General features: G+C 57.5%; 3 protein-coding genes across 13 annotated transcripts; 2 read left to right on the top strand and 1 right to left on the bottom strand.

Annotated features, from left to right (window-relative positions):
* Positions 1-591: 591 nt before the first annotated feature.
* NEURL4 (neuralized E3 ubiquitin protein ligase 4) lies at positions 592-12641 on the top strand. Of its 6 annotated transcripts, none has more exons than XM_027518186.1 (29): positions 592-1095; positions 2008-2452; positions 2648-2713; positions 2858-3156; positions 3329-3440; positions 3529-3617; positions 4353-4425; positions 4575-4839; positions 5058-5239; positions 5529-5614; positions 5737-5899; positions 5986-6184; positions 6275-6351; positions 6466-6544; positions 6856-7025; positions 7122-7250; positions 7680-7825; positions 7929-8153; positions 8251-8349; positions 8431-8592; positions 8788-8952; positions 9505-9663; positions 10014-10193; positions 10333-10420; positions 10513-10620; positions 10730-10874; positions 11025-11137; positions 11220-11385; positions 11945-12641. In XM_027518186.1, exons 1-29 carry the CDS (start codon positions 814-816, stop codon positions 12147-12149), a joined length of 4677 nt encoding a protein of 1558 aa, XP_027373987.1. In that variant the 5' UTR covers positions 592-813; the 3' UTR covers positions 12150-12641. The 6 variants fall into 6 exon arrangements, with proteins under 6 accessions (XP_027373987.1, XP_027373985.1, XP_027373988.1 ...); XM_027518184.1 differs by having other exon boundaries at positions 6856-7031; XM_027518183.1 differs by having other exon boundaries at positions 814-1095; positions 6856-7031; positions 7119-7250.
* Positions 12642-12836: 195 nt separating this feature from the next.
* Positions 12837-16061, top strand: GPS2 (G protein pathway suppressor 2). Of its 2 annotated transcripts, none has more exons than XM_027518196.1 (11): positions 12837-12927; positions 13119-13281; positions 13601-13710; positions 13785-13897; positions 14049-14128; positions 14208-14290; positions 14482-14635; positions 14728-14817; positions 14916-14995; positions 15080-15175; positions 15349-16061. In XM_027518196.1, exons 2-11 carry the CDS (start codon positions 13188-13190, stop codon positions 15430-15432), a joined length of 984 nt encoding a protein of 327 aa, XP_027373997.1. In that variant the 5' UTR covers positions 12837-12927; positions 13119-13187; the 3' UTR covers positions 15433-16061. The 2 variants fall into 2 exon arrangements, with proteins under 2 accessions (XP_027373997.1, XP_027373998.1); XM_027518197.1 differs by having other exon boundaries at positions 12905-12923.
* EIF5A (eukaryotic translation initiation factor 5A) lies at positions 15713-20807 on the bottom strand. 5 transcript variants are annotated; one of them, XM_027518200.1, is made up of 6 exons: positions 20786-20807; positions 18314-18499; positions 17037-17141; positions 16682-16813; positions 16513-16586; positions 15713-16355 (listed from the first exon to the last, which is right to left on the bottom strand). In XM_027518200.1, exons 2-5 carry the CDS (start codon positions 18476-18478, stop codon positions 16524-16526), a joined length of 465 nt encoding a protein of 154 aa, XP_027374001.1. In that variant the 5' UTR covers positions 18479-18499; positions 20786-20807; the 3' UTR covers positions 15713-16355; positions 16513-16523. The 5 variants fall into 5 exon arrangements, with proteins under 5 accessions (XP_027374001.1, XP_027374000.1, XP_027374002.1 ...); XM_027518199.1 differs by lacking the exon at positions 20786-20807 and adding an exon at positions 20368-20549; XM_027518201.1 differs by lacking the exon at positions 20786-20807 and adding an exon at positions 20230-20270.
* Positions 20808-21703: the final 896 nt, after the last annotated feature.

Raw genomic sequence — 21703 nt, 5'->3', positions numbered from 1 at the left:
CTTAATTGTGACGTCACACACAGTCCAGTTGAAGCGTAGCGTCTGGGGAGTCTTGCTGGGGGGTTGTTGATAGCTCTGGGGGTGGCGGTCTTTGAGGACTGACAGCGTCGTTACCTGAAACTACCTGCCAGGGCTCCTTTGGACTGTTTATTCGTGGCTTTAAAACCTAAGTTTGGTTGAACTAGAGTTCAAGATGGGCTTGTCTAGAAACATCCGCGAACTCTTTTCGCCCCAAAAGCCAGCCCGTTCTGTTTCGGAGAAGTGGAGGGATTGCGACACTGTCGAAAGACATATCCGGTCTCAAGTGGTACGGAGTGTGACCCTCTTTATTTACAAAGCTACCTCTATGTGCTCAGGGCCCGCTCACACCGCTTCGCGGCGCGTGGAGCGAAGGAAAGACCCCGCCTCCTCTTGCCGTAAAGCGAATATTTCAAAGTGTTGCCTGTCCTCAAAGAAGGCAGGGTCGTCGGTGTCGCAAAGTTGAAAGTGTTTGGGCACCACCCCCAAGTCGTAAAAGTGCCTGCGGCAGTCGTTTCTTCTACTGTCGCAAAAGCTCCCGGCCCGTTTTCGCCCCTCTGGAGCCACTCCGTCACCTCGCCCGTGCCGTAAAGCAAACCTGCCCGACTCTGTCGTCCTTTCTCTTCCCCCTGTAGTAGTCCTTAGTTCCCTACTCCGGGATGCTTTATTGCCCGGCACTGCCGTAAAGCATATCTGGCCCCAGCCCCCGAGTCCTATTCCCCCAGGGCGTCCGTGCACCGCGGTTGCCACGGTGCCGCCAAGCGCGGCTGTCGCGCGGCCCCGGTGTCAGCGGCGATGGCGGCGGGGTCGGGTGGGAATGGGGGCTCCGGGGGAGGCCCCGGGCCGGGGCCGGGTGGGGGTGGTGGCCCCGGCGGGAGCGGCCCAGGGCCGGGGTCCGGCGGGAGTCTGGGCAGCAGCGGGGAGCTGCATCCGCGCACCGGGCGCTTGGTGAGCTTGTCGGCCTGTGGGCGTACGGCGCGGCGGCAGCAGCCAGGCCAGGAGTTTAACCACGGGCTGGTGTTGAGTCGGGAACCCTTGCGGGATGGACGCGTCTTCACCGTCCGCATCGACCGCAAGGTGCGGAGCTGGGGCCGCGGAAGCGAGATGTGAAGGGTGGTGGGAGGGGACCAGAAGGCGATGCGGGAGGACAGCTAGGGTAGCCCACTACCGAGAGGGAACCGCTAGCCAGAACACTAGGTGATGAGCAGGAAGGGAGCATGAAGCGGAAACATTGTCACAAAGAGAAGGAGACAAGGAGAGCTTAAGTTTTGTCAAGATCCAGGAGCAGGGAAGGGACACGGGGCCCCACCCACTATAATGATTAGAGAACAATGCTCCTGGGATAATTTCTGGGAGACGGAGGATGGAGAGATGTCAGATATGTGATGGAAAAAGAGAGATAACCAAGAAAAGAACAACCATTGAAGAACAAAAGCACACCGAAGGGGACAGAAAGATGGGTGAGGAGAGATACTCAAAGCAAGAGATGTGTGTGCCTGTGCGGTGATGCGGCGGAAATACCAGGTGCACAGAGGTAGAATTTGGGAGGAGAGTGAGTTTGAGTGCAGCCATAGCCTAGGAGAGAGGCCCAGAGAGAGAGAGCGAGCAATATACCAGCAAGTATGGAGAGCTGTGAATTTGGTTGAGGAGCCACAGAGACCAGAGCAGTTAGAGATGGCAGGAGCCTGGAGCCAGGGAATTTAGCCAGCTTGGTGAGCCAGCGTGGGAAGAGCATGGAATCATAGACAGCGTGCACCCAGAGTACAGAAGAGAGTTACTAAAGGAGAGCAAGTCTAATCATTCCCTGAGACCAGAGTCCAGAAAATACTTTGTGGGACTGGATCTCTGGATTGGGGATGCCTCGTATTTCAAGAGAGCAAAGCCCGGTTAGCTGTCTGAGAGGTGGGAAGAGGGGGACACAGTGGCCTGTGAAATGCGGGAGACCCATTCGTAGCCCACCCTGAGCCACTGTCCACCGCCCCATCACAGGTCAACTCCTGGAGTGGCTCCATTGAGATTGGGGTGACGGCACTGGACCCCAATGTGCTGGACTTCCCAAGCAGCGCTACAGGGCTGAAGGGGGGCTCGTGGGTAGTGTCGGGCTGCTCGGTGCTGAGGGATGGACGGTCTGTGCTGGAGGAGTATGGGCAGGACCTTGACCAGCTTGGCGAAGGGGACCGTGTGGGCGTGGAGCGCACGGCTGCCGGGGAGCTGCGGCTCTGGGTGAATGGGCGGGATTGCGGCGTGGCTGCCACGGGCCTTCCGGCTCGTGTCTGGGCCGTCGTGGACCTTTACGGCAAGTGCACCCAGATCACTGTGCTCCCCCCTGAGCCGGGCTTCAGCCCCCCTACTCCCAGCCCCACGCCTCCCCTTGAGCCTTCCGCCCCCGCTGAAGATTCTGCCTTGGCTGAACAAGGGACCTCTGGGGATGAAGGTGAGAATGCAGCTAGGGCAGTGGTGGGGGGACAGGGCAGAGGGAATGGCTGAAGGGAGGGGGGCGGGGCAGGGCAATGACAAGTGAGGCTGGATGTGGGCTGGGAGAGCAGGGGCTAGTGGAGGGGTCTCTTGGCTGTGGTCCCTGCAGCAGGAGCTGAACCCTTATTCCCCTCCCATTCCACCTGGTCCCCAGCCTTCATGGTATCCCCAGCGCAGGCCCGACCGGAGACGTTTCCTAACAGCCTTGAGTCGCATAATGGTGAGGGTTCCTGGGAGGCCTGGGAAGGGGAGCGGGACATGAGGTGGACGGTGGGGGGACCTCAGGAGAGGGGTAGGGAGAGCATGGTGAGCCTGAGACTGAGAAGACTCATTTCCGCTTCCTTCCTGTGTCCCGCTGTTGCAGACTTTGCCGGCATGGAGCTCTCCGAGGTGGTGAGCAATGCCATCCTGTCTGCGTACAACGGGGGGCTCCTGAATGTGAACCTGAGCTCCCCCCCAGCAGGGGAAGCACCAGGGTCTAGCGGTGCTGCCACCTCGCCCATTGTCACCTCCAACGATGCTCTCCTTTTCCATGAGAAGTGTGGAACCCTCATCAAGCTCAGCAACAATAATAAGACCGCTGAGCGCCGCCGGCCCCTGGATGAATTCAACAACGGGGTTGTCATGACCAATCGCCCGCTCCGGGACAATGAGATGTTTGAGGTGTGCAAGGTGTTGGGGCCTGGCCAGCGTCTCACCCTCTGGGAACTAGAGATGGGGCTCGATCCCCAATGCTAGCAGAGGGTGGAGGTGGCCTAGGGAACTCAAAGGGTGGAGAGATTTTTTTCTCTGCGTTTATATTTCCCCTCTCCCTTCCACTGTCATTCCACCCAAGATCCGCATCGATAAGCTCGTAGATAAGTGGTCAGGCTCCATTGAGATTGGTGTCACCACCCACAACCCCAACAATCTGGAGTACCCAGCCACCATGACCAACCTGCAGTCAGGTACCAGCCCCTGGCATGGTGGGGGCGTGGCCTGTGGTCACCAAGCTGCAGGGAGCCCATACCCTAACCAAGGTGTCTGCTTTCCCAGGTACCATCATGATGAGCGGCTGTGGTATCCTGACCAATGGCAAGGGCACCCGCCGGGAGTACTGTGAATTCAGCCTGGATGAGCTGCAGGTGAGGGTGGACACAGCGCCGGCCTCTCTCCAGGGGCACCCCAGTATATACCGAGCAGTCCTGCCTGGGCCCCATACTCTCTGATGTGGAGGAAGGCCCTTTATGTTTTGTCTGAAGGTTCCTTCTGAGAAGGGCTTCAGATGGTAAAGAGTCTGCCTGCAAAGCAGGAGACCTGGGTTTGATCCCTGGTTTGGGAAGATCCCCTGGAGATGGAAATGGCTACCCGCTCCAGTATTCTGGCCTGGAGAATTCCATGAAGAGAGGAGCCTGGCAGGCTACAGTCCGTGGGGTCACAAAGAATTGGACACAAATGATTGACTTTCACTTTTCCTTCTGAGAAGGCAGGGCTGCCCAACTGTTAAGCACTCAGATTTTGCAGTCAGATGGGTTCCATTCTTCTTTCAGTTTGGCCTTTGGTGGTGGTGACCTGCGGCCAGAAGCTCATCTTTTTGGGTAGTTTTTTTTTTTTTATTAATGTCTGAAAATGAGCCTGTTAGTATTATTGGATAGAGTGCCATGAAGGTTGAGTTGGTGTTGATAAGATAGTTTAACATAGTGCCTGACTTGCCTCGAACATTCGGAGTGGTCTGAGATGCATGGGAACCAGTTGGAGCTGTTCCCCTGTCGCATTGGTTGATGGGAAGGCTGGAGGACTACCCTGTTCTCAGTGTCCAAGACAAGTCTGGAGCCTAGCTGTCGAAAGATTCCAGGTTTTTATTTTTCTGCTTTGAATAGGAGGGTGATCACATTGGTCTCACGAGGAAGTCCAACTCTGCCCTACACTTCTTCATTAATGGCATTGATCAGGGTAAGGAGAAGCTCAGAGAGGGCGGCTGGGCCAGGGCTTTCACTGAGGGGGGTCTATCTCATTCTCCCTTTATTGATTCTTCTCCCCTCGTCCCATGCACAATGAGACGGCCGTCATTCCTCCATTCCCTGTGCCTTCCACCCCTGCAGGTGTGGCGACCCCCTTGACACCCCCAGTGGTGTACGGTGTGGTGGACTTGTATGGGATGGCCGTGAAGGTGACCATCGTCCACAATAACAACCACAGTGACCGCCTTCGCCGGAACAATGCCATCCTGCGGGCTCTGTCCCCTGAGGGTGCTCTCCGCCGGGCTGCTCCTACAACCCAGGCAGAACCTGAGCGCCTGCTCTTCCACCCCAACTGTGGGCAGAAGGCAGCCATCACCCACGAGGGACGCACTGCCCTGAGGCCCCAGTATGGCCCATGGGGTGGGGAGAAGCCTGCGGAGGGGCTATGAGGGGATTGGGGGAGGGGTGGGCAAATGGGAGGCCGTGGGAGTCTGGTCGGGGGGCCTCCTGGAGTGAGGACCGTGGGTGCTTGACCTGGGCAGTGGGTGTCACTGAGCGTTGCAGGGCTGAGCTTTGGGGCACTGTGTGTGGCGGGATCTGAGTCCCCACTTGCCATCCCCTCAGTGCCACCGACGACTTCAATCATGGTGTGGTGCTGAGCAGCAGAGCCCTGCGGGATGGAGAGGTGTTCCAGGTGCGCATCGACAAGATGGTGGACAAGTGGGCTGGCTCCATTGAGATTGGCGTCACCACCCACAACCCTGCCTACCTCCAGTTGCCCTCCACCATGACCAACTTGCGCTCTGGTGAGCTCCCAGGAAGGGCAGGGCCAGGATAAGATGCTAGGGGGGAAACCGTCCCTGTTTTCCAGACCCTCTTTCACTTGTCACGTTTGTGATGACACATTCGGTGCCTGAGGCATGCCACGTGGATAGGGCCTGTGGTTGGTGTGAGAACTGCAGAATTTTCTTGCTCTGCCCTGAGAAGAAAAGGCAGGCTGGACTGGTAGCTTCCGGAAGTAACTGGGGGACTACTGTGTAAAGGAAAGAAGTCTTGGCTTCCTCTTCATGGCTTTTACCACTCGTTGTCCACTAGGGACCTGGATGATGACAGGGAATGGGGTGATGCACAACGGGACGACCATCTTGGACGAATACGGGCACAACCTGGACCGACTCAAGGTGGGAGACTGGGGGGACTGGCACCTGTCGGTAGCGGGGAGGCAGGCCAGGTGGAGCTGCTGAAGGACCAGCCCAGGCAGGAACTCGGCCTGACTCCTCACTCCAGCCCCCCTTCTTCCAAGGCAGGGGACACGGTGGGCGTTGTGCGGCGGGAGGACGGGACTCTCCACTTCTTCGTCAATGGCATGACTCAGGGTCCCGCTGCCTGGAATGTGCCCCCAGGAGTCTATGCTGTAGTGGATCTCTATGGCCAGGCGGCCCAGGCCACCATTGTGGACGACGTGGGTGAGGGCCGAGCTGGGCAGGGCCTGGGGTGGCCTTGGGAGGCCTCAGAGATGACTGTAGGCCTAAAGGGTGATGTCCATTTGCAGAGGTGCCCCAAGTCCCTGAACCACTCCCTGAGGGGAACAACCAGGTGTCTCCAAGCTCCCCATCGTCTGGGGCTGGGGGCTCGGACCTCCGCTTCCACCAGCTGCATGGCAGCAATGCGGTCATCACCAACGGGGGCCGTACTGCGCTCCGCCACAATTGCCGCAGCGAGTTCAACGATGCCATTGTCATCTCCAACCGGTCAGTGTCTGGACTTTTATGTCCCTACTTCCCTACTGCTCAGCATCAGCCACCCAAGTGGGGCCTGTCTGACGGCCATTCTCCTGGCAGAGCCCTGAGAGATGGCGAGCTGTTTGAAATCGTCATTCAGAAGATGGTGGACCGCTGGTCAGGCTCCATTGAGGCTGGTGAGGGGCGTGTGTGTGTGTGTGTGTGTGTGTGTGTACGTATACACGTGCTGGGGAGGTGCTGGCTGCCAGAGGCTGGGGACTCGGCTCTGACCCACCCCTGCCTCCTTCTAGGAGTGACCGCTATTCGGCCGGAGGACCTTGAATTCCCCAACACTATGACAGACATTGACTATGACACATGGATGCTGAGGTTGGGCTGTCTGCTTTGGCAGCCAGCTTGGTGGAGCTGGCCGGGATGAGGGAAGCAGGGTTTGGGGCCTATGGTAGGTGTAGACCATGACAGACCTAGGTGGTCTGGCTGTTCCCTCCCCATAGACCCTTAGGGTAGCTTCTGCTTTTGCCTGGGGGGTTTCCAGGGTGCAGGAGACAAGATTGAGTCTCACACCCCAGGTTAACATCACAGTCCAAGGCCCTGGACGATTCCAACAAGCAGAGATGGGGCAGAGGCCTGTGTGGGGAGGAAGCTGGGAGGCCGATCTACCCGTTCTGTTATCCCTGCAGCGGCACAGCCATCATGCAAGATGGGAACACCATGCGCAACAACTACGGGTGTGATCTTGACGCGCTGGGCACTGGCGCCCGCATCGGTATGATGCGCACGGCCAAGGGCGACCTGCACTACTTCATCAATGGCCAGGACCAAGGCGCTGCGTGCTCAGGCTTGCCTCCCGGTAAAGGTGACTATTCTGTGGCTTTCGACCTGCCACCTTCGGCCCACTCCATCCCAGGCTACTGGGCTGCTGACGCCTTCTGTTCTTACTCAGAAGTGTATGCAGTAGTGGATCTGTACGGCCAGTGCGTCCAAGTGTCCATCACCAATGCCACCGGCCCCATGGACAACAGCCTGGCGACCAGCAACTCCGCCACTGAGAAGTCGTTCCCCCTGCACTCCCCAGGTTTAGCTGGCAGAGAGGGAGGATGGCAGGGAGGGAGCGGGGAAGGGCTCTGTCTGCCTGTGGTGGGTCTGAGGGGTGCAGCCTCCAGGTCAGGCAAGCTGTTTAGACAGGCTGGCTGCAGCAGTGGTAGACCAAGGGGAAGGGGGAGGGCTCAGCCCCTGGTGGGGAGCACCAAGAAGAGGGGAGGAAGTTCCACCTGGACACAGGGCCTGGATGCTTCCCTGCCACCAAAGGGCTGGGACACCATCGCTGGGCATGGCAGGTTTGGGACTGAGTCCTGCTGTGGTGAAAGAGGTATCAAAGTTCTTGAGGGAAGACCGGAGGTGGGACCATCATGTCGACTTCCTGCTGCATCTGAAAGCCTCGCCCTGTCCTCTCTGAAGCTTGCTGCCCCAATCCTCCCCCTCCTCTGGTCCTGTCTTCCCACAGTGGCTGGCGTGGCCCACCGATTCCACAGCATCTGTGGCAAGAACATCGCTCTGGAGGAAGACGGCACGAGGGCAGTGCGAGCAGCCGGCTACGCCCATGGCCTCGTCTTCAGCACCAAGGAGCTCAAGAGTGAGGAAATCTTCGAGGTGGGCTGTGGCGATGTAACCCAGGGGGCCACCAAACCTCCATGGAAGGGCCAGCCTGCTTCCCATCCTCCTGCAGTGCGCTGAGGGTTCCTCTGTCTCCCAGGTGAAGGTGGAGGAGCTGGATGAGAAGTGGGCCGGCTCCCTCCGCCTAGGGCTGACCACGCTAGCGCCTGGGGACATGGGGCCCGGCGCAGGTGGGGGCCCGGGACTGCCTCCCTCCCTGCCAGAGCTCCGGACAAAGACCACCTGGATGGTGTCCAGCTGTGAAGTGAGGCGCGACGGGCAACTCCAGAGGATGAACTATGGCCGGAACCTGGAGAGGCTGGGGGTGAGGCAGCTGACCCCAGGGCCGCAGGTGGGCCTGGGAGTGGGGGCAGTGGGGAGAGGTGGGCTGAGCCCTTGTCCTTGCCATGCCTTGGCCCTAGGTGGGAAGCCGTGTGGGCATTCGCCGAGGGGCAGACGACACAATGCACATCCTGGTAGATGGAGAGGATATGGGTCCTGCAGCCACCGGCATTGCCAAGGTAGACCCCAGACCTTCCATGGACCTGGAGGAGGATCAAGGTCCTCTGCTAATTTCTAACTTCTGGTCTGTGTGCCCACAGAGTGTGTGGGCTGTGTTGGATCTATATGGGCCAGTGCGGAGTGTCTCTATTGTCAGTTCCACCCGTCTGGATGAGCCAGAAGGCACTCAGCCTCCTTCCCCCAGCTCAGACACCGGCAGTGAGGGTGAGGAGGACGACGAAGGCGAGGAGCATGGCCTGGAAGTAAGAGGTGGCAGCAGGAACCACTGGGCTCAGGGATGGACTGTTGGTGGGCCATCAGCCACCAGGTCATTTTCGGATTCCCTGATCTAGTCCTGGATGGCCAGAGGCTTATTGGCAGGCTCTATGTCCATCCTGGTGGGGTGGCTTCGGTTTTGAGTCGGCACTCCCAGCAGCTCAGTCTCTCCTCCTTACCAGGGCCAGAACCAAGTGGCCATTATGCCCACAGCCCTTGAGTTCCTGGAGAACCATGGGAAGAATATTCTCTTGTCCAATGGGAACCGTACAGCCACACGAGTGGCCAGCTACAACCAGGGCATAGTTGTCATCAACCAGCCCCTGGTGCCCCAGCTGCTGGTCCAGGTGAGCTACACCTCCTTATCCCCAGCTCCTCTTGCTCCAGGTGACGCAGGGCCAACTCTCCTGTAGAAAGGCTTTTTTTTCCCAAGTGGAGGGTGAAGTGGAAGGCATGCATGCCCCTTAGCTTTCTGGGTGTTTGCTCATATCCTGTGGTGGGAGTTGTAGATCAGTTTCCAGGAAGTACCCACCTGAGGGCTGTGATGAGGGAAACAGTGTGGAGGGGCTTGGGGAGGCCAGGAAGGCTCCTGATCCTGTATGTGGGAATGGGGCATGCTTTCCAGGGGAGGGGGCATTATGCTGCGAAGATGTCATTTAGGCAGGTGAAGGAAATCCCCAGGGACAAGAATCCTTTATAGCAAGACCAAGGCTGAAACAGGGAAGGACACAAACAAATTGGCCATTTCGGGTCCCTCCAGGTATCAGAACGGGCTGCATCCCAGGCTGCACTCTGGGGTGCCGTCTTCTCTCCCTGGCAGGGGTGAGGAGCCCAGTCCTGCTGGATGGGGGGCCTCTTCGCAGGAGGCTATGATTGTGAAGCAGTTGCCTTCTCCCCAGGTGCGGATAGACTTCCTGAACCGGCAGTGGACATCTTCCCTTGTCCTGGGAGTCATCACCTGCCCACCGGAGAGGCTCAACTTCCCTGCTTCTGCCTGTGCCCTCAAACGGGCAGCCTGGCTGTTGCGGGGCCGAGGGGTCTTCCACAATGGCCTCAAGGTGGGTGGGGAGCAGGGAGAGGGCGCTGCCTCTCAGAGGGAGTGGCTGGCTGAGGGAGAAGAGGGGCCCCGAGCCCTGGAGGTAGGAGCACAGGTGTATAGTGGCCCTGTAGCAGGTGGGCAGAGCTGTGAGTGCCATACCTGGACAGTCTCAGGCTCACTGCCTCCTCTGACATCCCTGCCATTGAGAATGTCACAAGGGGGGAAAGGGAAGGTGGACTTTAGGTAACTGAAGCAGTGGGCAAGGGTAGAGGCAAAACCCAGGGACTTGCAAAGCTTAGTGAAGGGCGGCGGTGGCTGCTGCCAGTGGGGAGTTTGATCTCCCTGAAGACAATAGATCTTTCCTCCTAGATCTGTGAGAAATTTGGGCCGAATCTGGACACATGTCCAGAAGGCACCATCCTGGGACTGCGGCTGGACAGCTCTGGGGGGCTGCACCTCCATATCAACGGGATGGACCAGGGGGTGGCTGTGCCAGATGTCCCCCAGCCATGCCATGCGCTCGTGGACCTCTATGGGCAGTGTGAGCAGGTGAGTGGCCGTGGGAGGAGAGGAGTGGTACCTGGGAGGCTGGGCGGTCCCAGGAAAGGGGAAGCCAGTAGTTCATGGAAGGGATCAGCAGGCCCTGGGGGCTGGTCACACCCTGACTGACCACCCCTCTTCTCTGCAGGTGACAATCGTGAGCCCTGAACCAGGGGCTGCCAGTGGGAAAAGTGCTGGAACCCAAGGGGACATGGAGAAAGCTGACATGGTGGATGGTGAGCCAGCCCAAGGGGCCAGGGCCCACCTCACCCTGACTTTGTACTTCTGGCTCCAGCCCCTGTGACATGGGCCCACTCTGCTCCCTCAGGTATCAAGGAGAGTGTGTGCTGGGGCCCACCGCCCACCACTAGCCCCCTCAAAAGCTGCGAGTATCACGCCCTTTGCTCCCGTTTCCAGGAACTGCTGCTGCTTCCTGGTGAGTCCCCAGTCCCCCAGAACCTCCCTTATTCCCGGCCCAGCTCTGGGCTGTGGCTGAGCCCCAGGGTGGGGGCCATGCCACAAAGTCTGCTGCTCACTCTCCACAGAGGACTATTTCATGCCTCCGCCGAAGCGTAGCCTGTGCTACTGTGAGTCTTGCCGAAAACTTCGAGGAGATGAGGCCCACAGGCGCCGAGGGGAGCCCCCCCGTGAATATGCTCTGCCCTTTGGTTGGTGCAGGTTCAACCTCAGGTATGTAGAAGGAAGGATTATGCGCCTCCCGCACTGTCCTTTACCCACCCTGAGAAAAGGTCCTGAGAGGGTGTGTAGAAAACAAAACTTCTTGTCTGGGGAATGACCTTGGGGAGCCAGTAACCTTTGTCCTGTCTGTCCACCTGCTAGGGTGAACCCCCGCCTGGAGGCTGGGACACTAACCAAGAAGTGGCACATGGCCTACCATGGAAGCAATGTGGCGGCTGTCCGGAGGGTGCTGGACCGAGGGGAGCTGGGGGCAGGTACGTAGCGCCAGCGGACGCAGGGCAGGTGGGCCTGTGGGTGGTAGGAGGGCCACCCTGACCCAGCTCTTCTCCCTCGCAGGCACTGCTTCCATCCTGAGCTGCCGGCCCTTGAAGGGAGAGCCTGGGACAGGGTTTGAGGAGCCTGGAGAGAACTGTGCGCCTCCCCGGGAGGAGCAGCCCCCTCCAGTGCTGCTTTCCCCCTCCCTCCAATATGCTGGGGCTGAGACCCTGGCATCCAAAGTGCAGTGAGTACACGGGAGGGGCCCCAGGGCCACATGGGTCTCCATGATTCCCTCCTGTCCACCTTGTCTCCCTAGTGCCTCAGTCTCCAGCCAGCCCTTCATTCACAGTCTTTGTACAAGTGCCATTTATTTTGTTCTATCACAAAGAACAAAGAAGGGAACCCTGGTCACATGGAACTTATGTCCTCTCTTGCTCTAGAATGTTTATCCATAGTTATTTAGTATTTTTAAAGGTGACAAGTAAGTACTATGGAAGCGAAAAGTAGAGCAGAGTGAAGTGGATCAGGAGTGTGGTTGGAGCACACAAGATAGGGTAGTCCAGGTAGATATCACTAAGAAGGTGAATCTGAGCAAAGACTTGGGCAGGATGGAGTCAGTCAAGCAGGCATTGGGAGGAATACCATTTCAGGTAGAGATGAGGCTGCAGCCAAGCCCCTATAAGGAAGGAGTGACTACCAGGAACAGCAGGGCCTGTTGCTAATTGAGGTGGTTGCAGGTGCCAAGGGGCAGAGGTACTGGGGCCAGAGGCCTCACTGCCCTATTTCTGCTTGTTACGTGACAGATTCCGGGACCCCAAATCCCAGCGGACGCACCAGGCCCAGGTGGCGTTCCAGGTGTGTGTGCGCCCTGGCTCCTACACCCCGGGACCCCCTTCTGCGGCCCTCAGAGAGCCTCCCGATCCTCACTTCAGCCCAGCCGAACTTGAGTGGGTGACCAAGGAGAAAGGGGCCACGCTCCTCTATGCCCTGCTGGTACGGGTGGAGTGAGGGGCGAGGCCGCACCACTACAAGCACAGTTGGGCCTCGGCCCGTGGACTCGGAATGATGACTGCCTCCAGGTCATTCCAGCGCCCCGCGACATGCATGGTGCTCAGCCTGGCAGATGCACAGGAGCGTGTGGGCAGGCTCTCAGACTAGCTGGGAAGCGGAGCTTGCTTGGCTCCGTGCCCCGGCTGGAAGGGGACCTCCCTCCGTCCGAGGTGAGGGCGCAGCGGGGAGCCTGGCCGCAGACCCCGGGAAACCCTCTCCATGCACTGATCTGGGGAGCATGACTCCCCGCGACTCCTCCCCCATACACTTAATTTATTTCCGTTTCTGTTCCCTGGTTACTGTGAATCCCAGAGGCGTCTCCCCGTGCCCCAACGAAGCTGCTGTTCCGGCCCGGGCGGGAGTGGGGAAGGCGGGGGCCGGGGCTCGGGCCTCTGTACAGTTGTTACTGACTCTGATTTCTAAGGAGCCAATAAACGCAGTCGAAGAGCAGCCGCCTCGGCCCCTCTTTCGCGTGCCTCTCGCCCGCAGGAGGAGCCCCGGCCCCGCCAACTTCAGGGGCTCCGCCCGCTGGGCAGGCCGGGTTGGGGAGTCTCGTGGGGCATATGGGGGGGGTTTGGACGCCACGGGCACCCGTCACCGGCACTTCCGTCTGCGCCGCTCCGCCCAACCAGCGAGCTCGCGGCGGCCCGACTCCGGAAGGATTCGGCCCAGCGGCCGGATGTGACGCCGCGGCCCTGCCGCTCGGGAGGCCACAGAGAAAGCGACGATAAGGCGGGTAGGGTGGGGCAGGAGCCCGGGTGGCGGGCAGGGGCGGGAGCGCGGATGCCGAGACCCAGGCCCGCGCACGCGAAAGTGCCGCGCTGCGGGCCCGGCCGGGCGGCCGACACGTGACTGGGGCGGCGGGCGGCGGGCGGCGGCTTCCGCCTGGACCCGGCGCGCTCCCACTGAGCTGCCGCCTCCCCGCAGGCCCGGCCGGAGGTCTGGCAGCCAGCGACAGAGCCGGGCGCTCACGGCCCGAGCGTCCCCAGCAGCACCATGCCTGCGCTTCTGGAGCGTCCGAAGCTGTCCAACGCCATGGCCAGGGCGTTGCACCGACACATCATGATGGAGCGAGAACGCAAGCGGCAGGGTGAGCCGGGCCCAAAACGGGAGGACGCACGGTTCGGGCGCACCGCGGTCCACGGTGACCCCCACCCATGAGCAGACCAGTGCATGGCGGCCGAAGCCAGAGGGATAGCTAGCCCCGTGGTGATGGTGGTGGGAATTAAACAGGCCACGCCTGGAGCTGGGAAGGACCTTGGAGAGCACCTAATAAACCTCCCCGTTCCAGCCCCCAACAGTGATGAAGCCTGTTCCAGAGCACTGGAATAACCAGTTTTTGCTGGTCTTCAGTTCTTAATGTTCTAATATTTTAACACCCTGCTTGCCCATTCTGCCTCTTATTCCAGAGGAGGAAGAAGTGGACAAGATGATGGAACAGAAGATGAAGGAAGAGCAAGAGAGAAGAAAGAAAAAGGAGATGGAAGAAAGAATGTCACTAGAGGAGACCAAGGAACAAGTAAGCAGTTCCTCCATCTCTCCCTTCTTTCGTCTCTTGGCTCTCCTGCTTTCATCTTCTCTCCCCCTCCCCAGATCTTGAAGTTGCAGGAGAAGCTTTTAGCTCTACAGGAAGAGAAGCATCAGCTTTTCCTGCAGCTCAAGAAAGTTTTACATGAGGAAGAAAAACGGAGGCGAAAAGAGCAGAGGTGAGATTAAAGAGCTAAAAATAAAATCGAGGCCAAAGTGTAACAGGGATCAGGTAACAAAAGATCAGTGTTTAATGGCATATGGGAAGGGGAGTGTGTGGGGGTGGGGACACGACAGACTTGTCTTTGACCTGCTTTCCTTTCGCTCCAGTGACCTGACCACTCTGACATCAGCAGCATACCAGCAAGGCCTGACAGTTCACACCGGAACTCACCTCCTTAGCATGCAGGGTGAGGGTTAAGAAACTACTGGTCAGAATGGGCCCTCCTGGGAGTTGCAACATCGTGAAGCACCCCTCTCCCTTTCTAGGGAGCCCTGGAGGACACAATCGCCCAGGCACCCTCATGGCAGCTGACAGAGCCAAACAGATGTTTGGACCCCAGGTGCTTACGGTAAGAGCAGGAAGATTGGGTGTCTAGGCTGAATTTTTTTTCCTACTTCCACCCAGACCCTAGCATCTTCACCAGCCAGCACTCAAGTTTTGAGTGTGTCTACATCCTGAATAGGGGGAATGGGGGTGCAGTCACTTGAATTTCTGCTTCATGGAGTTTACAGGCAGTGAGTTCTCATCCTTCCTTCTTAGACCCGGCACTACGTCGGCTCAGCAGCTGCTTTCGCAGGGACCCCGGAACATGGGCAATTCCAAGGTAGCCCAGGTGGTGCCTATGGGACTGCTCAACCCCCACCTCACTATGGACCCACGCAGCCTGCCTACAGTCCTAGTCAGCAGCTCAGAGGTGAGGTGGGAAGAGGAATTTTCCTCAAGACCCAAAGCGAGGAGTGTTGAACAGGCTACAAGGAGGTTCTAATGGTCTCCTGCCTTCCTCAGCACCTTCCGCGTTTCCTGCAGTGCAGTACCTGTCTCAGCCACAGCCACAGCCCTACGCCGTGCACAGCCACTTTCAGCCCACCCAGACAGGTGATGGGAACACCCCGTGCTGGGGCCCAGTTCCATGCGTCCTGCCTTTCTCCTTTCCCCATTCTCTACTCACTTCACACTCCTCCTTCCCCACCTAGGGTTTCTCCAGCCTGGTGGTGCCCTGTCCTTACAAAAGCAGATGGAACATGCTAACCAGCAGACTGGCTTCTCTGACTCAGTGAGTAGAGCCTTGAAAAGTCAAGGGCTGCCTATGCTAAGGGGAGCCTCAGGCTGCCTCAGTTGCTGACACTGTTCTCTGCAGTCCTCCCTGCGTCCCATGCATCCCCAAGCTCTGCATCCCGCCCCTGGACTCCTGGCCTCACCCCAGCTCCCTGTGCAGATGCAACCAGCAGGAAAGGTAAGGGTGGTGATCAAGCCCCTCAGAATCCCTGCATTGCAGGGAAACAGCATTGGGTGGGATAGACGACCCCCACCCTGTTTTCCCTTCCCCTCCCTGGGGTGGCTCTCTGGTGTGGAGTAGACAGGAGGGTGTGCACACTGACAAAGCCCTCCTTTCATCACTGCTGCCAGTCGGGCTTTGCAACCACCAGCCAGCCTGGCCCTCGGCTCCCCTTCATCCAGCACAGCCAGAACCCACGATTCTACCACAAGTGACCATCAAATTTATCTTCAGCCTTGGCCCCAACCTCTGCCCTTGGGGAGGATCCCCCGTGTCCCAGTACCAGGCCAATAAAATCTACCTGCCACTGCCCCTGGCTGCTGTCTGTGTTGCCTCCCACTGGACTGTTTAGAGGGTGGGCAGTGGCTGGCAGGAATCACAGAGTGACAGCAGGGTTGGTTGTAATGAACTCAGCAGCAGAGTTCATTCAACCTGTACTCTTCAGATTTCCAAATAAATACCCATTTAATTAGAAAAAGCAGCTGAGTTGGGGACTTCATATTAAACTTGTAGTTTTATTCAGGTTTGATTTTAACAAATGTGTCGGGGAGAGAGCCCGCAGGAAAGGATGAAGCCCATGGGAGCAGGGCCCTCCCAGATGCCTGAGGAGGGGGCATGTCCCCTCCCCTCTCCTCCTCTTCCCTCCCCATCTTTAGATGGGGAGAGACATAGGCAGGGGAGGGGGCTGGTCCCCAGTCTGTGGGGGTGGTGCTTGGGATAGAGGGCTATGGAGGAAATAAGGGGTCAGATTAGGTAAGAATTGGGGAAGGGCACAAGGACCATTTGCCAGAATCCACAGCTTTCTGATTCCAGATTGAATTAAAAAAAAAAAAAAAAAAAAAAACTAAACCACAAGCAGCACCCACCCCGTCTCCCCCACCAGGGTTGTAGTGCGAGGGGAGAAGAGGAGGGCAGCTTCACCAAGGCCATGGTGCACTCACTCCTGGCCAAGGGAGCAGGGTGAAGGGCAGGGGCTCCCCGACAGATTGAAGGGGTAGGGGAAACCAAAATAAAACGTCAAATAAATCGTGTAGGAGGAGTCCAGCCAAGGGCCAGGCCAGAGCTGGGCCAGGCTGGGGGGGGGGGGGGGGGGGGCGCCTCTGCAGGCTGGAGGATCACTGCTGCCACCACAGCCACCCTGGGTAAGAGAGAGAAACCAGGTAAGACAGGGTAAACCTTCACAGGGGAAAAGGGTGAGGGGGCAGGACCATGCTAGGAGGCAGAAAATAAGCCATTAAGGCTAATCTAGCTGTTTGATGGAGATAAAGTATGTGAAAGGGGGGAGTCACACTCACCTGGGAGCCAGTTATTTTGCCATGGCCTTGATTGCAACAGCCGCCTCCTCTGTCATGGCGGACAGCACCGTGATCTGGGAAAGCACAGGGAAGGGGAGTCATGTCTGAGTGCAAAGCAGGGGAAGAAGCACAAAGAACAAAGCTGGGTACAAACTTGGGAGCACCATACCAGAATCTCTTCTCCACAGTCGTATTTCTGCTCAATCTCCTTGCCAAGGTCTCCCTCAGGCAGACGGAGGTCCTCTCGCACCTCCCCGCTGTCTTGGAGGAGTGATAGGTATCCATCCTGGATGCCAATCAGCTAGGGGCAGACAGAGAAGAAAGCTGAAGATAGGCCCAAGTAGCCTGAGGATGAAGGGTGTGATGGGCAAACTAGGGTGGCAAACAGCTAACACCGAATACCCTCTCTTGCCCATCTCCCTTCTCTCAGCACAAGGTCTTTGGTCAGTATCAACTTCTACTGCCCGCCCCCACCCCTGCCAACTGCTACTACTAACCCACCTACAATCATGGCACCTACATACCTGAAAATCGTTCCTTTTGATGTTGGGGACATCCATATTATGAGTTGATGGGCAGATATCTTCGTATTTCTTCCCAGTGAAGATGTCAATACCAACCAGATGGACCTACATCACATCAAAGAGAAATCCAATTATACTCGAGGATGGAGGAGATCCCTGGCTGGGTGGGGGGAAGTCACACTAGGTTGTCAGGACAAAGAAGAGTTGGAATTGAACCAATCAACTCAAAAAGGAAAACACTAAAAGGCTCACTAAAGGGCTCTAAAAAGAGCCTGAGGCCAAAAGACCACCACTGAAATTGCAGCTGACCACACAGGTGAGGTTGTAGGGCAGCCTTGGAGCAGTCAGTTACCTCAAGCTATCAAAACGTTAACAAGAGACCAAGATTCTAGGGGAGTAGGAGGAACCTAGGTAAAAGTTTACAAGACCTTTTATTGACATCAGCATAAAAGGCCGAGAACTTGGAAGGTAGGAAGAAAAGAGTTCAAAAACAGGAAGGAATAAGAGCTGAAAATAAAAAGGAGTTGGGAGAAAGCAGAATTATACATATAGGAAATAAGGAAACCAGAAAGAATGATCTAGACATTTGGAGGTAACCCATGACAAATGCCAAGTCAATAGAAAACAGAAAAAATGATTAAGGAACAAAAGCAGAGGAAATTCAAAGATGAATCAGGTTGAAGTTTTGGGTGGGGGGGAAGTGGGGAGTCTGAAGTTACAAGGAAAGCTGTAAGGAAAATGCTGACCAAGTAAGCAAGCGGGCTCCAAGAAGAGGGGGCAGGTAGAGGCACTCTGACCTTGCATCAGAGATGTGATGGGAAAGCTGGACCTGGAGAGTGGAGCAGTGATGTACAGAGGTGCAGAGATGTGCACTGGTGCCCTGCCAGGGGAGGGGTGCATTTTATGTTAGGACTGGAGAAAACATGGACAAACTAATGGAAACAAGAGCACCTACAAAGACTCAGACAGACAAATACAAAAAGCAAAGGCCAGGAAAAAGAACAGAGCAACTGAACAGCCAGAGCATAGAGGACCACGAAGAAAAATTGGAGACACACAAAAATGGAGAAAGGAAGGGGCTCCAAGGATGTTGGGGCACAGGAGGGTAACCGAGGAGGAAGCTGAAGGCTGGTGCAATAGTTGAAAAAGGTGTCCAAGGCTGAGTACTGACCACCAGGAGCCAGATGGTAATAAGTAATACAAGAGCTAAATAAGATAGAGGGCTAGCACTGACGACAGCAGGTGGGGAAAGCAAGGTACAGAAATGAAATTCTAACCTTGGCATGGCCGTGCTTGCCGGTCTTAGAAGTTGACATCTCCACAATCTTACATGGCCGGCCTTTGAGCACCACGAAGCCATTCTTACGTAATGCTGAGCACTGCATCGGGAAGGTGGCTGAGGCCCCTGCATCTCCTGTCTCGAAGTCCAAATCATCTGCCATTTTAAGAGGCTACGATTCCAACTAGAGTCAAGAAGAGAACTAGGGTCAGTGACGAAAGAATTAATACGGTCTCCAATCCATCCCACTCCACTCTAGAAACATTGCTTCATTTTTTCCCCCAGCACTTTATCCCTTTACCCACGTAAAATAGCTTCTAGACTAAATGCTGATTAGATCAAAAATACGAAGAACTGGTGTGTATGGCAGTGGAGATAAGCTGGATCCCCACCCCATATGAAAACTAAAAGAGTGGCTTGAAATACCAAAAGCTCCAGGAATTTAGGATCCCAAATCTCTGATATGGGCAAAGGCCTAATTCTTGGTCGAGGGAGGACTCAGGTGTTACTTGCCACTGAAACCAACCACCCCTGTTCCCCACACATAACCAGGGCTATAATTAGGTGAGCAGCTATGAGCCAGCAAAAAGGCGGGGCTAATGTAGGGGGGGAGGGGGTGGAGACCGGAGGACTGGGAGCCCCACCCGTCTCTGTTACACCCCCCCCACTCTATCCACACAAGAGCCCGTCATTGGTACAGGAAACCACAAGGCCGCTTTGGGGGATTCCCGCCTCTCCAACATGCATTTGCAGATGCAGCCGAGAGGGAGAAAGCAAAGTTGTTTTCTAACTGATCTCCCTGCCAAACACCTCTGGTTTCCCAAAGGGAACCCAGGAACCCAGCCTCTCAAGGGCCCTCCCACTTTTCCCAGGATGCATCAGTCCTGTCGGCTTTTCAGGCCCGGCCTGTACAGTCAGTACAAAGTGGGGGAGTGGGGAGTGGTGAATGACAATAAAATGAAAGCAAAAGGCTGGTAGTAGTGAGTAGTATGAATTATACTAGGCTAGCAGAGTTAAAGACCCTAAAACCAGGCACTCTCAGGTCAGACACCACGACAGAACAGTGACAAGGTGAAGAGCACCTATCACAGCGGGTAACTCATCTGCCTGGGACTTTAAGGCGCCGTCGGCACGTCCGAGAAGAGTTGGGCTCCCGTCCAATTGCCCTCCGTTTCCCCATTTCTCTGGCCTCCCAGCACGGACGAGCGCCACTTACACCTGGCTGGCCGCCTCACTTCACAGGAGGGCTAGGGGGAAAGCTCCAAAGATCCATGAGGTGGGGGGAGCCGTAACATATGCCCACAGCGGGCTCTCCGAGGTGATCCTGATCCGGGCCTCCGGCCTCTCCCACTCCTCAAAATTCCAAGCTCCCTTAGGCGCCTGCGAAGACCAGCTCTCTCCGCGCCGTGGGTTGCCGGCTCCCGCCCACCATGTGGCCGCCCGGGGCTTCCGGTGGCCGGGACCTGGGGGGAGGGGTCCCCGCGCTGCCATGCGGCCCCCGTCCACCTTCGGCCATGCGGCCTCCGACCCCGAGGACAGCCTCCCGTAGGGGGCATTTCCGGTACTGCAGCCTGCCCCCTCCTCAAAGGCCGCGCCAGGCCGGAGCCACGCCGCCTCCCCTCCCCCCCCCCCCCCGCCAGCCGCCAACCCCCCCCCCATGCCCTCTCACCGAACAGCCCCCTCCCCCACCTCACGTGGCCTCGCGGCTCCCGGTTCACAACGGCGCAGGTACCCTTACCCCGGCGGGCCGATTTGGCCCCCGGCTCTCGCCCTGGCGTGGCCGCCCGGCGGCCTCTCCCGCGTGGCGGCCTCGCGGCTCGCCGTCCCCCGCCCTGCGTCGCTCCAACGTCACCCGACCAGCCCCAACCGTCACCTCGCGCGCCAACCGGGTCGCGCGCCTAAGTATCTCCGTACCTCGCGCGGCTCGCAGACGGAACCCCGTGCGGCGGAGCCGCAGCTCCCCTCTGCCCCCTCCCCGACCCTCGCGCAGTTCCATCTCTACTCCCAGGCCCAAGTCAAGGTTCCGCGCACGCGCGCGCTGCCCGCTCTCACCTCGCGCGAACGCACTGACTCGACCCCGTCCGCTCGCCGCGAGCCCAACCGCTGCCTCCGAGCCCACTGCCGCTGCCGCTGCCGCCGCCGCCGCCGCCGCCTCTACCGCCGCCGCCGCTGCTGCACACGGGTCTTAGTACGCAGGCGCCGACTCCCCACTGACCAACCAAGCAGCCCTGTGACAGCCGCGCAAGCGTGCTATCTATCTCCTCCGCCCTCCACCCCCGCACTGCGCAAGCGCACAGATACTCCCTGCTCTCCACCCTCCCTCCCACCTACCCATCCAATGACGCGCATACGTGAACCCGCCCCTCACAAATCCTAAGTTCGTCCCACCAGTAGGCAACGCGCAGGCGCATCCGGTTTTTTAATCCCTTCTACCTCCTCTGCCCTCCCCGTGTTAGACCACCAGCCCTACCGGACAATCCTTGCGCCTGCGCGATAAAGAGTCCTACACTCCACACCCTCTGAAGGAAACGCCTCGTCCTCAAGGCGCATGCGTGTTGGGAATGCTGAACGCCCCTTCCACCTCAGACGTCGTCTGTACGCCAGGCGTTGAAAAGACCACGCCACTGTATCGCTGGTCTTGTCTAGAACGCATGCGTCTTAGGAAACGCCCCACCTCGACTTTAGCTGGACTTGAAAGACTCACACGTTTCAGAAAACTTGTACTGTGGGGTGGGCCCCTTGTCGCAAAACCCATCCCTCTCCCCCTGCTCCCCCGTTCCAGACATGCGCGAGAGAGCTCTTTCCGCTTCACTCTTCCCCGCGCGCTAGTGTGGTCGAGTTACCACCCATCTCAGCTTCACTTCTCTAAAACTGTGCGCCTCTACTCTGCCATAGAGTTTCACCCGGAAAGATAGAGCGGCCCCGTCCCAGCCACCATCTTGTTAAAATTCTTAGACCGTATTGGTCCCTTTGGCTTCCATAGAGGCAATTCTCCTGAATCCTGGAATAAGATTTACATGGCATTTCTCTTTTCCCTTAGCTGTCCTTTGCGGTCTCCAAACAATTGTCTACGAGCACCCTAAGAAAATGGAGAAAGAAATGGTAACCCACTCCAGTATTGTTGCCTGGAGAATTCCATGGACAGAGGAGCCTGGCAGGCTATAGTCCATGGGGTCGCAAAGAGTCGGACACGACTGAGCGACTCTCACACGCACGCACACACCCTTAGAAAAGAATTCTCTATAAAGTGTGGTATATCGAATTCCACTGATGTTCCCTTTCATAAGAGGTGACCATGAAACCAGAAACTCGCAATGAATTTCTCTGGTCTTCGTTCTAGGGAAGAAAGGTGCTGCTTTTCCCGAAAATTCGTAGTCGTCTACCTCTA

Source organism: Bos indicus x Bos taurus, chromosome 19 (genome assembly GCF_003369695.1).
Source record: "Bos indicus x Bos taurus breed Angus x Brahman F1 hybrid chromosome 19, Bos_hybrid_MaternalHap_v2.0, whole genome shotgun sequence".
Taxonomy (NCBI): domain Eukaryota; kingdom Metazoa; phylum Chordata; class Mammalia; order Artiodactyla; family Bovidae; genus Bos; species Bos indicus x Bos taurus.
Note: the sequence above shows the minus strand (reverse complement) of the source record. Positions and strands in the feature narration are given on the sequence as shown.

Coding starts and splice junctions, on each gene's coding strand:
- GPS2 (XM_027518196.1), top strand. CDS start 13,188: ATGCCTGCGCTTCTGGAGCGTCCGAAGCTGTCCAACGCCATGGCCAGG. Junction 13,898..14,048: donor CGGAGGCGAAAAGAGCAGAG/GTGAGATTAAAG, acceptor CTTTCGCTCCAG/TGACCTGACCACTCTGACAT. Junction 14,291..14,481: donor TTGGACCCCAGGTGCTTACG/GTAAGAGCAGGA, acceptor CTTCCTTCTTAG/ACCCGGCACTACGTCGGCTC.
- NEURL4 (XM_027518183.1), top strand. CDS start 814: ATGGCGGCGGGGTCGGGTGGGAATGGGGGCTCCGGGGGAGGCCCCGGG. Junction 3,157..3,328: donor GGGACAATGAGATGTTTGAG/GTGTGCAAGGTG, acceptor ATTCCACCCAAG/ATCCGCATCGATAAGCTCGT. Junction 8,593..8,787: donor GCGAGGAGCATGGCCTGGAA/GTAAGAGGTGGC, acceptor CCTCCTTACCAG/GGCCAGAACCAAGTGGCCAT.
- EIF5A (XM_027518200.1), bottom strand. CDS start 18,478: ATGGCAGATGATTTGGACTTCGAGACAGGAGATGCAGGGGCCTCAGCC. Junction 17,142..18,313: donor GCAAGCACGGCCATGCCAAG/GTTAGAATTTCA, acceptor GATGTGATGTAG/GTCCATCTGGTTGGTATTGA. Junction 16,587..16,681: donor ACTGTGGAGAAGAGATTCTG/GTATGGTGCTCC, acceptor GTGCTTTCCCAG/ATCACGGTGCTGTCCGCCAT.